We start from the raw sequence: 13816 nt of genomic DNA, 5'->3' as shown, positions 1-13816 counted from the left end.
CGCGCCAGGGCTTCCAGCCTCTGCAAACGAACTCCAGACACATGCGCCCCCTTGTGCATCTGGCTAGCGTGGGACCTGGGGAACCGAGCCTCGAACCGGGGTCCTTAGGCTTCACAGGCAAGCACTTAACCGCTAAGCCATCTCTCCAGCCCTGAAACTCCTTCTTAATAATGTACTTTTTATGCTTTTGTGACAAAATATCTGACAGAGCAACTTAAGGGAGGAAGCATTTACTGGCTCATGGGGGTTACAGCCCATTCTGACAGGAAAGGAGGGCAGAATTTATGGTCACAAGAGCATGTGACTGGAACTCCATACCCAAGCAGGCCAGGAAGCGCTGGCCCTCAGCTGGTTTCCTCCTTTTTATTCAGTCCCATTTTATTCACTCCAGGACCCCAGTCCATGGGATGATGCCGCCCATATTCAAGATTGTCTTCTCTGAGTAAACTTCTCAAAGACAAACATCCAGAAATGGGTGATTCCAAATCCAATCAAGGTGGCTAATTAACCATCCCATCACGAATGGGTTTTTGGTTTACTTGTTTTTGTCTAATGAGGCAAAGCCAACAGCTTATTGGCTATGGAATTGGAGCTGATTTGGACCTCACCACCCACCGCCAGTGTCTTGTGCATGGCTTTCTCCATGTCTGTTATTTGTGGTACTCCTAATTGGAAGTGGGGGTGTTTAGTAGAAAGATGGCATAGTGTTGTGGCTAAGAGGGTGGACTCCTAGAAACAGAATCCCTGGTTCAAATTTTGAGTCTCCCTCTTGCTACCTTTATGACCTCAGTTTCTGCATCTATGCAGTGGATATGCTTGAGAAATGACAGTGAGGTCTAGTCTAAACTTGAAATCACGGCCAGCAGATCCAGCTTCCCAGCACATCCTCACTTTGCCCCTCAGGGCTTAAAGAGCACAAAGGTTCACCTGTGATTGTGCCGGCTGTCTGCATTTCTGGCCCCAGGTATTCACGCAGTTCACCAATACCTCTTGGTTTGCTAAAGATGGAGCCTTGAGCTAACAGCCTTCTGGGAAGTTGAGGCATCTGCCCTGTGACTTGAACAGGCTTGTGCACAGTATCTTCTGATGCAGGGAGAATGCCAGGGACAATGATCACAAACTTGGGACAGTGCATGATTCCTGACACAGCCATTTGGACACACCAAGACCCAATGTCTGTAACTGAGATCCAGGCACAGAGACTTCAGGTGCAGCCTCCACAGCAGCATGACCTTCTGAGTTCAGATTTGCAAGCTAGGAAAGCAGCTTCTGTCTATAATTATGCTGATCTTAACCAAAAGATCCTCTAGTTCATGAAAGTCACACTTTAAAACAAAAATCCCTTCCAATAGTAACTTTGGAACTCAATTACTTGCAGCCATGCTGAAAAACAAAACAAAACAAAAACATAACTAATGTGGCCCAACCCTGGCCAAATAATAAAATGGAAGCTTTGTTGTGTATCAAGGCAGAAATCATTTCATTAGGGAGCAAAGAGCTGGAGATTTAATTTTGAAAGAATTCCCCACCTGTGGAAAGCAGTTGTCAGGAAGCTGCCAGAATGAATGTCCAAACAAACAGATTTTCTCTGCAGAGCCCAGACTACTGAGGGGTGACCACCGCCTTCCAGAACTGCATTTCTGAGCCTCTGACTGTGGTCGACGCTGATGGGCTTTTGCTTAATAGTTCCTGGACCTGTGTATGCCCTTTTGGTTTTTGTCAGGAAAGGAGAGTTTCCTGTGCCCGGTGCCACTTCAGTGGTAGTTTGCTTTGAGAAGAGGTATCTTGAGGTCAGCAGGCGCCCATGTTAATACTTATGTCCAAAGAGCATGGCTGGTGGACAAGCTGGGCAGACCCACCGGGGATACCATCTGGTAGTAGGCCACCTGGGGTGTGAGCCTGAGAATGATCACTATGGAAGGGGCAGGAGATTGCCCCCACAAGGATTGCAGGAGGGGCCTGCTTGTGTGCTCTTCCTCGGTCTTCCATGTCCGAGGGGCTTTCCCAGGGCAGAAGGAGCATCCAGGGCCTGTGGGAACCAGAGCTTGAAGCGGAGGTTACTGCATATTTCAGTTCAGCAAGAACCTTTCATGGCAGAGCTGTCTTAAGTTTTGTTTTTGTTTTTTAATTTATTTATTAGAGACAGAGAGGGGTAGGAGGGAGGGAGGGAGAGAGAGAGTGCACATGCCAGGGCCTCCAGCCATTGCAAATGAACTCCAGATGCAGGTGCCACCATGTGTATCTGGCTTACATGGGACCTAGAGAATCAAACCAGGGTCCCTAGGCTTCACAGGCAAGCACTTTAACTGCTAGCCATTTCTCCAGCCCTGTCTTAATTAAGGTTTTGATAAAGAATAAGCAACAAAGGCATTTAGTGCTCATAGTACTCAATGTTTAAATATTTAAGGAGTTTCCTTTTATACACATAAGTAAAAAGTTGGTTCTCAAACTTGAATGTCAGAATCCTTTGGAAAACATGTTAAAGTCAGAGTCTGGTTCCAAAGAGACCCGGCTATCTGCAAGCCTGACAAGCCTCTTCAGGGAGACACCCTTAGGAACTTTTTTGGGAACTTGCTCTCCTCCTACTTTGGGGCTTTTGTTCAGTGTCTAAAGACTCAAGCCATTCCTCATCATGTGTGTGGACATCTGTGTGCGCCAGGCTTCCAAGGCTAAATGAGTCATCTAGGCTAGTCCTGTTGTCTTCAATTGATGATGAGGAAAGAAAACGGGTGTGCCAAGGTCTCTTGCTACTGCAAACAAACTCCAGACACATGTGCCACTTTGTGCATCTAGCTTCATGTGGGTACTGCGAAATTGAACCTGCAGGCTTTGCAACAAGCACCTTTAGCCCCTGAGCCATCTTTCCAGCCCAGGCGACTTCTTAGGAGCTATAAACCATTCACCTGATTTGCAGAAGGCTTCTGGTCAAAGTGTCTACCTGCTTGCAGTCCACTGTGTGTCTTGGAGCTCACAGGGAGGAGAAATGGAGCTTTGATTTAGGTGAGGGACTGCTGGGCCTACCTAAGGCTAGAGCTTCAGGCTCTTGAGGAGGGCTGTTTCCTTTCCTGCCCTGCTGCTCCCTCCTCCACCCTCTCCCCCGTACACTAGGTAGTGCTAGAGTCCCCACAGTGGTGGTGCAGAGGTGGAGGGTGGCGTGAGAACTGCGGAATGGGAGCAGAAGGAACGATCCCCTGCCCTGAGCAGGGCTTCAAGATCATCTGTATAGTGAGGGCAGGAGCCATAAGGTCGCAGTTCCTCTCATTGGTGCCTTATAGCTCTTAGAAGCTAACTGCAGAGCAATACAGTAAACCGCTCCTGCCAGAGATCACATCACCCTAGGGCCTCATGCGACAGGCAAGCACTAGTGCTCAGCTGCAGCCCTCTCTTTTACTTCTCATTTTGAGACATGATCTCACTAAGTTGCTCAGGCTGTCCTCAACTTGCGATCCTCCTGCCTCAACCTTCTGTGTGGCTGGGATTGCCAGACTGAGCCACCCAGCCCAGCTAAACCGTGTGCTTTAGAGTGTCATGGGACTCACTTGATGTGAAGTGACCCCAGGACAGTAAACACCCTGCCAGGGACACCTGTCCTGCTCACTATCACTCAGTGACAGAGCCAGGTCCAGCCCTCAGGCCTCCTGCCCCAGATGGCTTCCTGGCCATTGTGGCTTTGGGCTGTCAGCCTGGCAGTGGACAGTGAGTTTGGTGGGGAGGGGACACTGGTGCTGACCCTAGACAGCACAGAGTCAGCAGATAAACGAGACGGGCAGCAGTTTGTGCTACAGCAATGGCGGGGCAGCTTCCTTCCGCCCAGTAGGAGGAGGTGGTGAGGCACACTTAGGACCTCAGCCTGTGTTTGTTCCAGTGCCTGTGGCTGCCAACACTCTCCATGTATGATCCAGGCTCGTGTTGGCCTTTATGGTGGACCATGTGATCCTCAGACCCAGGCTGGGCGGCTTAGAGCTGTAAATTACGCCCACCACTGTTCCCAAGCATCTGTTCTAGAGCCCAGGTCCAGCCTGGGTGGACTCCAGGTTTTCAGCTCCCCCTACCCATTATGCTCCTAAACCCCTCCTCGGCAGCTGGTTCCTAACCACTAAGGCTGCCTTTTGCCCAACATTTGCAGAGTCGCTCCCTTCAGACTGCCTTTATCACCATGTAGTCCCCAAATCTTCTTGTGGGCATGGGTGGGGCTGGTCCTTGGAAACAGCCCGGTGCCCTTTAGAAGGTTCTCTGTTGTCTCAAGCTCTTAACCAAGGAGCCGAATGGCCTTCCCTTAGTCAGGTGTTCACACCTGGTTGAAGCTCAAATGCTCATTAATCCTCAGAGAAGCTTGGAGGACAGCTAGGTATGTACTCACACTGGCCACTGGAAAGGGATGTGGCCTTACCCCCAGCACAGCTGACATTCTCGGCTGGGTTCTGGTTTCTTGTGTGTTGTGGTCTGTTTAGCAGCACCCTTGGCCCCTTAATAGAAGCACATAGCCCCCTTTGCCTCCAGATATTTCCAGATGTCTCCCCTAAGGGCTGCATGTAGTGATCCCAGTTAAGAACCTCTGCTACCTCTAAAGAGAGAGTAGGCTGGGAGGGGCCTGTCCTCAGTAGAAAGGAGCCACCCTTGGGCCAAATGGAGTCTGTCCATCCATTTGGTCCAGGACTTAGGAAGCTTGCTCCGTGACGCTTCTGAGACGACCGTCATGTACCCTGTGATATGCCCTGCTGGATTGAGAATTTCAGCACTGAAAGGCTTGCCTCCACCCTTTCCAGAAGGGACACCAAGGTCCAGGGAAAGAGGACTTGCTCAGCCTGTGACATTGGCGGGATCAACAGTGTTCCTGTGCCTGATGCTAAGGCTAAGGACTGATTGGAACACTGACCCAAAGGGGCTGCAGTCACCCTGCGTGGCACCCATGGAAGCTCGTCACCCTGCCACATACACACCTCCAACAGATAGGAGGCTCCCTCCCTTTGCCTGAGTCCTCGTCATTAACGACTGTTGGCTGGCACTTCCTGGGTTTTTCTTGAGGAAATTGTCATAAGAAGCTCATCTTGATCTACCTACGTCTGCGTGTGCAAGAGCAAGGCTTTCGCCTCTGCTCATCTGCCTGAAGAGGACATTGCATCATGATTTACTGAGGGGCCTTCACCCTGAGCTGCCAGCTCAGAGCTTGAGGAATGCCCTGGTGTCTCAGGAAAGCTGATCACTGCCTATGCCTATTGAAAGCCTTGTTATTTGGTTGTAAATCGCACTGTTTGGCTCAGCAGTGTTTACACTTGCATTATATTGGTCACCACTTGGTGCATCTTTGGGTTGTCACTGTGAAGGCTTTTGATAGAGGTAGTGGGCAGGATGCAGTTTTTGGCCCCATGGCCCCATCAGTGCCAGCTGCCCACCCACCTCTTAGGAATCCTAGGACATTGGCTGGGCCCTGTGGCTTGGAGAACCCAGTCCACAGTGAGGACTCTGGTCCTGCCCACCCAGTTTGAGAAACCCCAGTGAATCTCCCTGTGACCCTGCAAGCTGCTTCTGCCTTAGACTGGCCCTTGCTCTTCTCCTCTGTGGATTAAAACCAGCTCACCTAGATTCCTCCTAATGCCACAGGTTTGTCCAGCTGTGGCTCAGGGAGCATCTGAGATCTCCTCAGGCATGCCAGAGGCAAACCAGGCTCTGGACAACACTGTATGTTATCATAGCCATGCCTGTGGTTCCAGCACTAGGGGGCTGAGGTGGTGGTGGTGGTGGTGGGGGTACAATAATCTTTCAAAAAAAAAAAAAACAGGGCTGGAGAGATTGCCTAGTGGTCATGGCACTTGCCTGCGAAGCCTAAGGACTCAGGCTCAATTCCCCAGGTGCACAAGGTGGCACATGTGTCTGTAGTTCATTGCAGTGGCTAGAAGCCCTGGTGTGCCCATTTACTCTCTATGTGCCCCCCTCAAATAAATAAATAAAAAGTAAAATAAGCCCGGAATGGTGGCACATGCCTTTAATCCCAGCACTCAGGAGGCAGAGGAAGGAGGATCACCATGAGTTCGAGGTCACCCTGAAACTACATACTGAATTCCAGGTTAGCCTGAGCTAGAGTGAGACCCTAACTCAAAAAACTTAAAAAAAAAAAAACTAAAATAAATTTTTTTAAAAAATTGTTAAACCAAAATAACACCATCACCATGAAGTATTGGAACATGTCCATGGAGAGTCACTTGTCATCTCCATTGGGACTCTTTCTCAGGTCCTCTCTTTGCTAAATGTGATCTACCTATCTTGTCAGAGGGGTCCAGATCCTCACCCCTTACAGTCTTCAGGGGATAGTGGAGGGCTGTGGGTCAGAGATATCCAACATGGTCAGGCCCTGCCTAGAGTTCAGTGGGTTTCGTTCAGATCCACCTTCATTGGCTGCATGGCCCCAGGCAGGTCACTTGAGCTGACTCTGTTTACCCACCTGTAAACTAGGAGTAGGAAAGCCTGTCTTACAGGGTTGCTGTGAGATTGTAAAACCCTGGCATGGTGGCCATGTGGTGGGTGATGAGACTATTTTCTGAAGTCACCTGGTAGAGAACACACTGCCCTGCCGGTTCCCAAGTATGGAGTGCAGCGTTGTCCTAGAGAGGACAGTCCAGCACAGTGTCCCACCTTCCTGGAGGTCAAAGAGAAGTTGTGAGCCCCAGTGGTGGAGCACATTGGAAGGCAGGATGATCATGGGTTCAAAACCAGCCTAAGCTTTAATAGCAGAACCTTGTTCAAAAAATAAAAAGAGAAGCCGGGTGTGGTGGAGCACGCCTTTAATCCCAGCACTTGCACTTGTGAGGCAGAAGTAGGAGCATCACTGTGAGTTCAACAGCCTGACAACAGTGTGAATTCCAGGTCAGCCTGAGCTAGAGTGAGACCCTGCCTCAAATAAACAGAGAAAGTAGGAGAGGTCCTGAGTCATCAAACTGTCTACTTTCAGAGGCAGTGTGTCCGAGGTACAAGGTAATGGCAGGAACTATTTGTTTTCCTGGCTCTTTTCTGTGGGACCACAGAGGGACTTTGCCATGGTCACCCTCCAGGCCAGTCACTCTCGCAAGGTCACAGCAGATGGGCCTGAGAATAGGGCCTTTCCCCTCATCAGTTGGGCGCAAATGACCCTGTCCACCTCCCTCTCGACTGTGGAAAGCCCTTTAGTCTAGTGGCATACACTTCCCATGCTGGATCCAGGGCGGAGCTTCTGGGCTACTGAGCATGGGCCCTCCTCCCTCTTTTTTTTTTTTTTTAAATTTTTATTAACATTTTCCATGATTATAAAATATATCCCATGGTAATTCCCTCCCTCCCCACCCCCACACTTTCCCATTTGAAATTCCATTCTCCATCATATTACCTCCCTCCTCCCTCTTTTCATGAAGGGCAGGGGTCTGTGCCACCCTGCAGCCAGCGTTGCATGGGTTTTCCGTGCACAGCCTCATTCTTTTCACTCCTTCACTGATCTTTGTTGCATCTCAAATTCAAGTGCTTAAAACGGCCCAGTAAGAAGAAAAGATATGGCCTTTTAGGGCTTCGTTAAGTATGGGAGGGCCCAGGCTAGGGCTTCCTCCATGCCCTTCAGGAGGGCTTTATTTAGGGAGGGAACTGGTCTCATATTTTTGGCCTGGACAGGGCCACGGGCCAGCTTAGAGACTCCAGGCTTGAGTTCTTTCTGAACCCTAAGGAAAGGGTCTGGCCCCTTCTTTTCTTCCCTGTGACCATTCTCAGGCAAGACTTTTCATGCTTTGAAAGGCATGCATCTTTGTATCCATCTCTAAGGATCACCCCTCGTAAAGCCCCCGTGGGGAGGCTCACTGGCCTTAACTCTTCAGTTCTCACTGACATGTCTTGGGGACCAGTGCTGACCGGAGAAAGCAACTACTGCCTGATCTCAGAGGAAGCAACTTCTGCCTTGGCTGGGCCCCACAAAGGGACCTGGTAGAGCAGCCTGCCCTCTGGCTCTTGCAGTCAGGGAGGAGTCATGGACCTCAGTTCCCTGCTCTGGACACTGTCTGGGCAATGCTTGGAGGAAGGGAGGTGGCATGCGTGGAGCACACTGGCTGTGGGCAGAGTGTGTGTTGTGGACCCAGAGAAGAGCAAGCTCAGCCTGCTGAGAAGTACCACATGAACAGATAGGGTCCCCAACCTTAGGGTCTCACAGCACTTCAGGAAAGCCGCCTCTTGGAATAGAGTGTAAAGACCCATCTAGATCCATCTGGTTAGCCAGCTGAGCACAGATGAGTGGGCAGTGGTGGGTACTGGGAAGGGAGCCCTGGTTTCTGAGTCCAGGAGGCAGTGGTGCCAAGCTGAGTGCTGTGTAATCTCAGTACATGGGAGTGGAGTGAGGTGGGACCAGTTCAGTGTTACCCCTGACTATATACTCAGTTTGAAGCCAGCCTGCCACATGAGACAGGAAGGGGGATTCAAATCCTGACCCCACCTTGTCCCATGAGAAAAGGCCCACAACCTTTTTGGGCCTCAGTTTCCCCATCTGTAGCGGTGGTGACAGCAGCTTAGGTCCCCACATGGTGAGAGTTTAAAAGTTCCCTTGTCAGGGCCATGGGAGGTTCTGAGCTGAAGGACAGCACTGTGGAGAATCTGGGTCAAGACAGTAGCTCCTCAACCATTTCCCACACTGAGGTAAAGCAGAACCCTTGTGTACAGTCCTGACAGGACTTCACGCTGGTCCCAGAGGGCCATTTCCTTCGTTCTCCCACATAAATATTATATGCCAGTGTTTTAAAGTCATCTCATCATGAAAAGAAGCGATTTAACATAACTATTACCCAGGATTCTTCATGAAATATGCATCAAGCAATTAGGTCTTAAAAGCGAGAGGTGAGGCCTCGCACCCTGCTCAGCGGCCAGCAGCTGCTGCTGAGTGATGTTTTATTAAAGCTCATGATTAGGAGTTGAGGCAGGGCCTGTTATTAGGCCAACGCACGCTAGCATGCTTGGTAATCCTGGTGATGGTGACAAGGAGGTGCTTTTTGTGATGGTAATGCGTGATCTGAGCACCATGACAGCCTCTACACCCCACCTCCCCGGGCTATAGAAGACTCATTAGACAGGTCACCCACCAGAGACACCCCTAATTGTGACTTTGCTCTCACAAGATGGCCTATCAAAGGAGAGACAAAGGAGCTTAGCAGGTGGCAAGAGCCTGTTAGAGCGCCTCAGCAGGGGACCAACCGGCGCCTTCTCAGAACCCAGAGGTTCCATTGCTGCCTTGAAGTGGGGTGGGAGGAGGCGCAGCCCAGAGCTTGGCCCACCTGGGCCTCCAGAAGCCCAGGGCTCTGGCTGCACCTTGCTGGGTACCTCTCACCTCGGAGGAGTGTGCCTCTCTGGCCTACTTCCTCCAAGGTAGCAAGGAGGGACGAGGAGCTGACGACTCCAGCCAGACTCCTCCCAGCTCTCAGCCACCTGTGAGGAGCAGCCACAGCGCACCTTTGCACACACCACAGAGGCATGAATGGTTTTTCTCTCACCATCCTCACTGCAGTGTCTGAAGTTAAAGTCATCCCAGGTGGCCACTTTTAAACGTCCACCTGTGTCAGGAGAGGACCTTGTGTCCAATCGTGCTGTCATCACAGCATCACATGCCCTCCGCAGGGGCTGAGGAGCTAATAACTCCTTGAGGTAGAACCCCACCCTATGTTACCAGTTGGGACAAGCCTTGTGTACATGCCACATGTGGCCTTTCACTCCTGCCCCTCTGCTGGCTCTGACCTGCCATGGCCCTGGTGAAGTGAATGACCAGGGCACTGAGGCTTAGCGTGAGGAGACAGCTGCTCAGGGTGTCCACCTGCCTCCATGCCTGGCCTCCATGGTGCACTGAGGGTTAGGCTCTGGTCTGGAGGAGGGTCCTGGAAAAGTCCTTCTGAGAGGGGATCAAACACTGGTGTTGATGCCCATGGGGACCCTCAGCTGCATATCTCCCCTGTGTATTCTCTGTGCCCAAAAGCACAGGGCCTGGGCAACTGGAAGTGCAAGGTCAGTTTTTGCTCCCCACTGGCTCTCCCCAGCAGCCTGGGAGTGAAGGAACATTTGCCTGCCCTCGTGGAGAGCCATGGCTGCTACTGCTGCCCACTGGATGGTATAAAAACCCAGGGTGGAAATGACATGTGAGCCTGCTGAGCCACGTGGTTGTTTTCTCCCTCTGAGCACTCTGGAAGACATGACTCCTTGGTGAACGAATGTTCTGCTGGGTTGCCCAAAATACCAGCCCCTCTACTCCCACAGAGGACAATGGCAGTCTGCCCCAGCACCTGCTCCGCAAGGTGCTCCCTGATCTCCTGCTGAGCTCTGGCCGTTGCTGAGCTGGCGTGGATTCATGGTCTCTGGGATGCTGGGTGGTGAGTTCTAGGCCCCATGGGACTTTGACATTTTTCATGTTAACACACTTACCTTTCCAAGACCCAAGCAAGTCTGTTGCCAGCTCTTCCAGCCCACCAAAGCGAGTCTCCAGTGAAGTGACCCTTTGCTGAGGAGCAGAACTTGCCACAGGCTCTGTAATTAGAACATCACCAGTCTTTAAAAAATCTTGATTTAAATTTCAGTTCTTCACAGGAATTATCTCTTGAAAATGTAATTGCTCTCTGAATGATTTCCTTTAAGCTGAGGGTGACATCTCTAAATACATTATTATGAGCAGATGCACTGCTCAGGGCCTGCACTTCATTAAGCATTTCTTCTGCCCATTTAGAAAATGGTATTAGCAGGTTGGTGCTTGGGAGCCCAGTCTGCCCAGAGGACAGGTGGTTAAGGTCTCCAGTGCCCTCTATGAGAGCACAGAGGCCAGGAGAAGACCTGGGCCCAAGAATGCCTTCTGAGTCCCCAAGGGGTTCTATGAGTCCGGGTGGCCCTGAAAGTCAGGGCCCTGGGATGTTCACAAGTTTCCAGTGCCAAAGGATGGGCCCCAGCCAAGGTGGCAGGACACTAACAGAAAGCCCTGAGTACACAACATGCACTGAGTAAATTAGACCTCATTGATCTGGAAACTGTGTCATCCACAGGAGTGAAGGCAGAGTCGTCATAAAATCATAAAAAGGTCAGATTTGGGGGCGAAAGAGATGGCTTAGTGGTTAAGGCATTTACCTTTGAAGGACCCAGGTTTGATTCCCCAGGATCCACATATGCCAGGTGCACAAAAGTTCATTTGCAGTGGCTGAAGGCCCTGGTGTACCCATTCTCTTTATCTACGCCTCCCTCCCTCCCTCCCTCCATCTATCTAAAAAGTCAGGCTTGGGTGAATGGGTAGAACAGAGTGGCCTGTACAAAGGCAGGCATTATGTTGGCATATGTGAGCTGGTGTGGCTGGAGCCTGGGGCCTGAAATGGGAGAAGTCGTCACAGCTACACAGTCGCAGCAGTTGTTGATGGCGGTGCCCACCTCAGGGATAGGGCTTGAGGTGTGCTCTCAGCTCTGAGGACCCGCCACTCACTTCTGTGCCTTCACACACACTTCAGGTGGTTCCTCCCAGGAAGGTCTGAAACCTGGAAGAGTGGGCAGAGACCTAGCCCTGCCCCTCCATGGTGCTCTTGGGGAGTGGGGAGGTGGCAGCTTAGGGAGGGAAGGGCCTATCCCCAGGGCCATGACCAGAAGGAAGGAGCTCTGCCTAGGGAAGCCTGGAAGACTTCTGGCCCCGCAGGGGGTTACCTGCCTAAGGCAAGGTGGGGGAAGAGCATACCTTCTGCCCACTTTCCAGGCAGCTAGTCACATGGCTAACTGGATCCAAGGGAAGCTCGGAAATGTCCCTAAGGGGGGTCCTTTCCAGTGACTTCACCACTGTCCATTCAAAAAACAGCTGGCCTTCCATTGCTACCACACTGGCCAAGGCCACCTGTCAGGTTGGGACATATTTTGCACCAGCTAGGCAAGGCTTAAACTGGTGTCTTCATCAATAACAAAAGGGGCTGGTTCCTTATTCCCTTTCCCCTCTCCCCAGCAGCTGTAGGATGCTGGAATTGAGGTCACTCCTGAGTACAGCTTTGCCTTTCAGCCGCTTGTGGCTGGGATCCCTTGTCCCCAGCAGCCCAGAGTCCTAGCACCTTAGCAGGAATTTGGCCTCAGTCCCAGCACCAGTTGTAGCATCCAGGGAATAAGTGTGCATGGAGTACAGCCAGGTGGCCCTCCCCAACCCCGTCCTCAGCCCAGCACCTTGCAGATCCTCTGACCTCTTGTGTTTTGTTCACAGGAGCAACCAGGGCTTTATGCACATGAAACTGGCCAAGACCAAAGAGAAGTATGTTCTGGGTCAGAATAGCCCTCCTTTCGACAGTGTCCCAGAAGTCATCCATTACTACACCACCAGGAAACTACCCATCAAAGGAGCTGAGCATCTGTCCCTCCTCTACCCTGTGGCCGTGCGGACCCTGTGAGAGGACCAGCCCCCCCCACTCTAAGGACTCAGAGGAGCTCGTAGGGCATCGGGCCCAGCTGTGTCCAGTGTGTGTCGTGTGTACGGTGCTAGCACGCCGCTGCATGTCCTAGAATGCTGTTGCCACTTAGGGGGCTGGAGAAGGCCTGGGTGGAGAGGGACTGCCGGCCATCACAGCACCCAGACCCCCCCCCTTGAGTTTCTGTGAATTAAAATATTTGCAATCCAAAGAGATGCCTTCCAGGGTGAACAAAGGCCGAGCTGCTCTGGGCGGGCGGGAGCCTGGCCTGCATCTCTTTGTTCTCCTGCAGTTGAGAACTCACACCTGTGTGAGGGCCACGTTTTCCCTCTGGTGCTGGGAGCCAAAGGCTGGCGCCCAGAGCCCCAGAGGCCCTGGAAGCAGCCCCTGGGGTGTGTGTCACACACAGGAGTAAGCCTTCATCACTTTTAGATGTGCACTCAGTGTAACCATTAGATCTTCAAGGAATCATTGTGCAGTTGAAAAGGATGCAATTATTTATGAATAGGGTGTGTAAATAAAATAGTCATTTAATATATATTCTTATCCCTTTTTATATATACATGCATATACCACAGGGGTCTCTGTGTGGGGCAGTGTTTGCCTGCTGGTTTCATTCCCAAGCAAAGTGTGTCTCCGGGCTGGCTGGTGTAGCTGACACTGGGGAGGGGAGGGGAAGGGAGGGGAGGGGAGGGGAGGGGGCTCCAGTAGGAACTGGTCCAGGGCAGGAGGAGCGCCGGCGCAAGCGGAGAAGGCAGCCTGCCGGGAGGTGCCCTCAGACCCCACATTCAGTGTCGCCAGCGTGTATTCAGCTAAGTTAACTGCAGCTGGCGGCAAGTCTGCGTTAACCTCAGAGGGCGCCCAGCACCCAGCAGTTACAAAGGGCCTTTCTCCCTATTACCTAGTAGTTGTACCCCAAGAGGAAAAGACTTGGGTTCTGGCCAGTTGGAAGGGGGAGGGAGCTCTAAGACTGATGGTGAGCAGCGCCATGGGCAGAAAGGCTCACTGACCCTGTTCTGGAGAGAGGAGTCCTAAGGTGTCAGATAAAAAACGCACCCCCGAAGAGATTGCTCAGCAGTTAAAGGAACTTGTTTGCAAAGCCTGACAGCCTGGGTTCAATGCCCCAGTGCCCATCCCCCTTGTAAAATAAATTAATAAAAATATGGAGGACAAAACTCCTGTATGTGTGCACACATGTACACGCACACACTAACGTTTCACATTGCTAAGACAAAGCACCTGACAAAGAGCCGCTTAAGGAATGGTGCATTTCGTCCACAGTTCCTGGCAAGGAAGGTATGATGTTGCGGCAGCTGATCACACGGCACCCACAGTCGGGAAGCAGAGACACGCTGGTGCTCAGTTTGCCTTCCCTTCCTTTTTATTCCGTCCATGGGACGTCACCTATATTTAGAGTG

At 51.5% G+C, this 13816-nt stretch overlaps 1 protein-coding gene across 1 annotated transcript in view; it reads left to right on the top strand.

Moving 5' to 3' along the window:
* Positions 1–12936, top strand: part of Shb (SH2 domain containing adaptor protein B) — a 134641-nt gene extending 121705 nt beyond the window's left edge. Inside the window, exon 6 of the mRNA XM_004658308.3 lies at positions 12197–12936. Within this exon, the coding sequence (XP_004658365.2) occupies positions 12197–12380 (184 nt within the window). The 3' untranslated portion in view covers positions 12381–12936. The remainder of the gene's footprint in view (positions 1–12196) is intronic.
* Positions 12937–13816: the final 880 nt, after the last annotated feature.

The sequence above is a fragment of the Jaculus jaculus genome, chromosome 1, assembly GCF_020740685.1.
Source record: "Jaculus jaculus isolate mJacJac1 chromosome 1, mJacJac1.mat.Y.cur, whole genome shotgun sequence".
NCBI lineage: Eukaryota > Metazoa > Chordata > Mammalia > Rodentia > Dipodidae > Jaculus > Jaculus jaculus.
Note: the sequence above shows the minus strand (reverse complement) of the source record. Positions and strands in the feature narration are given on the sequence as shown.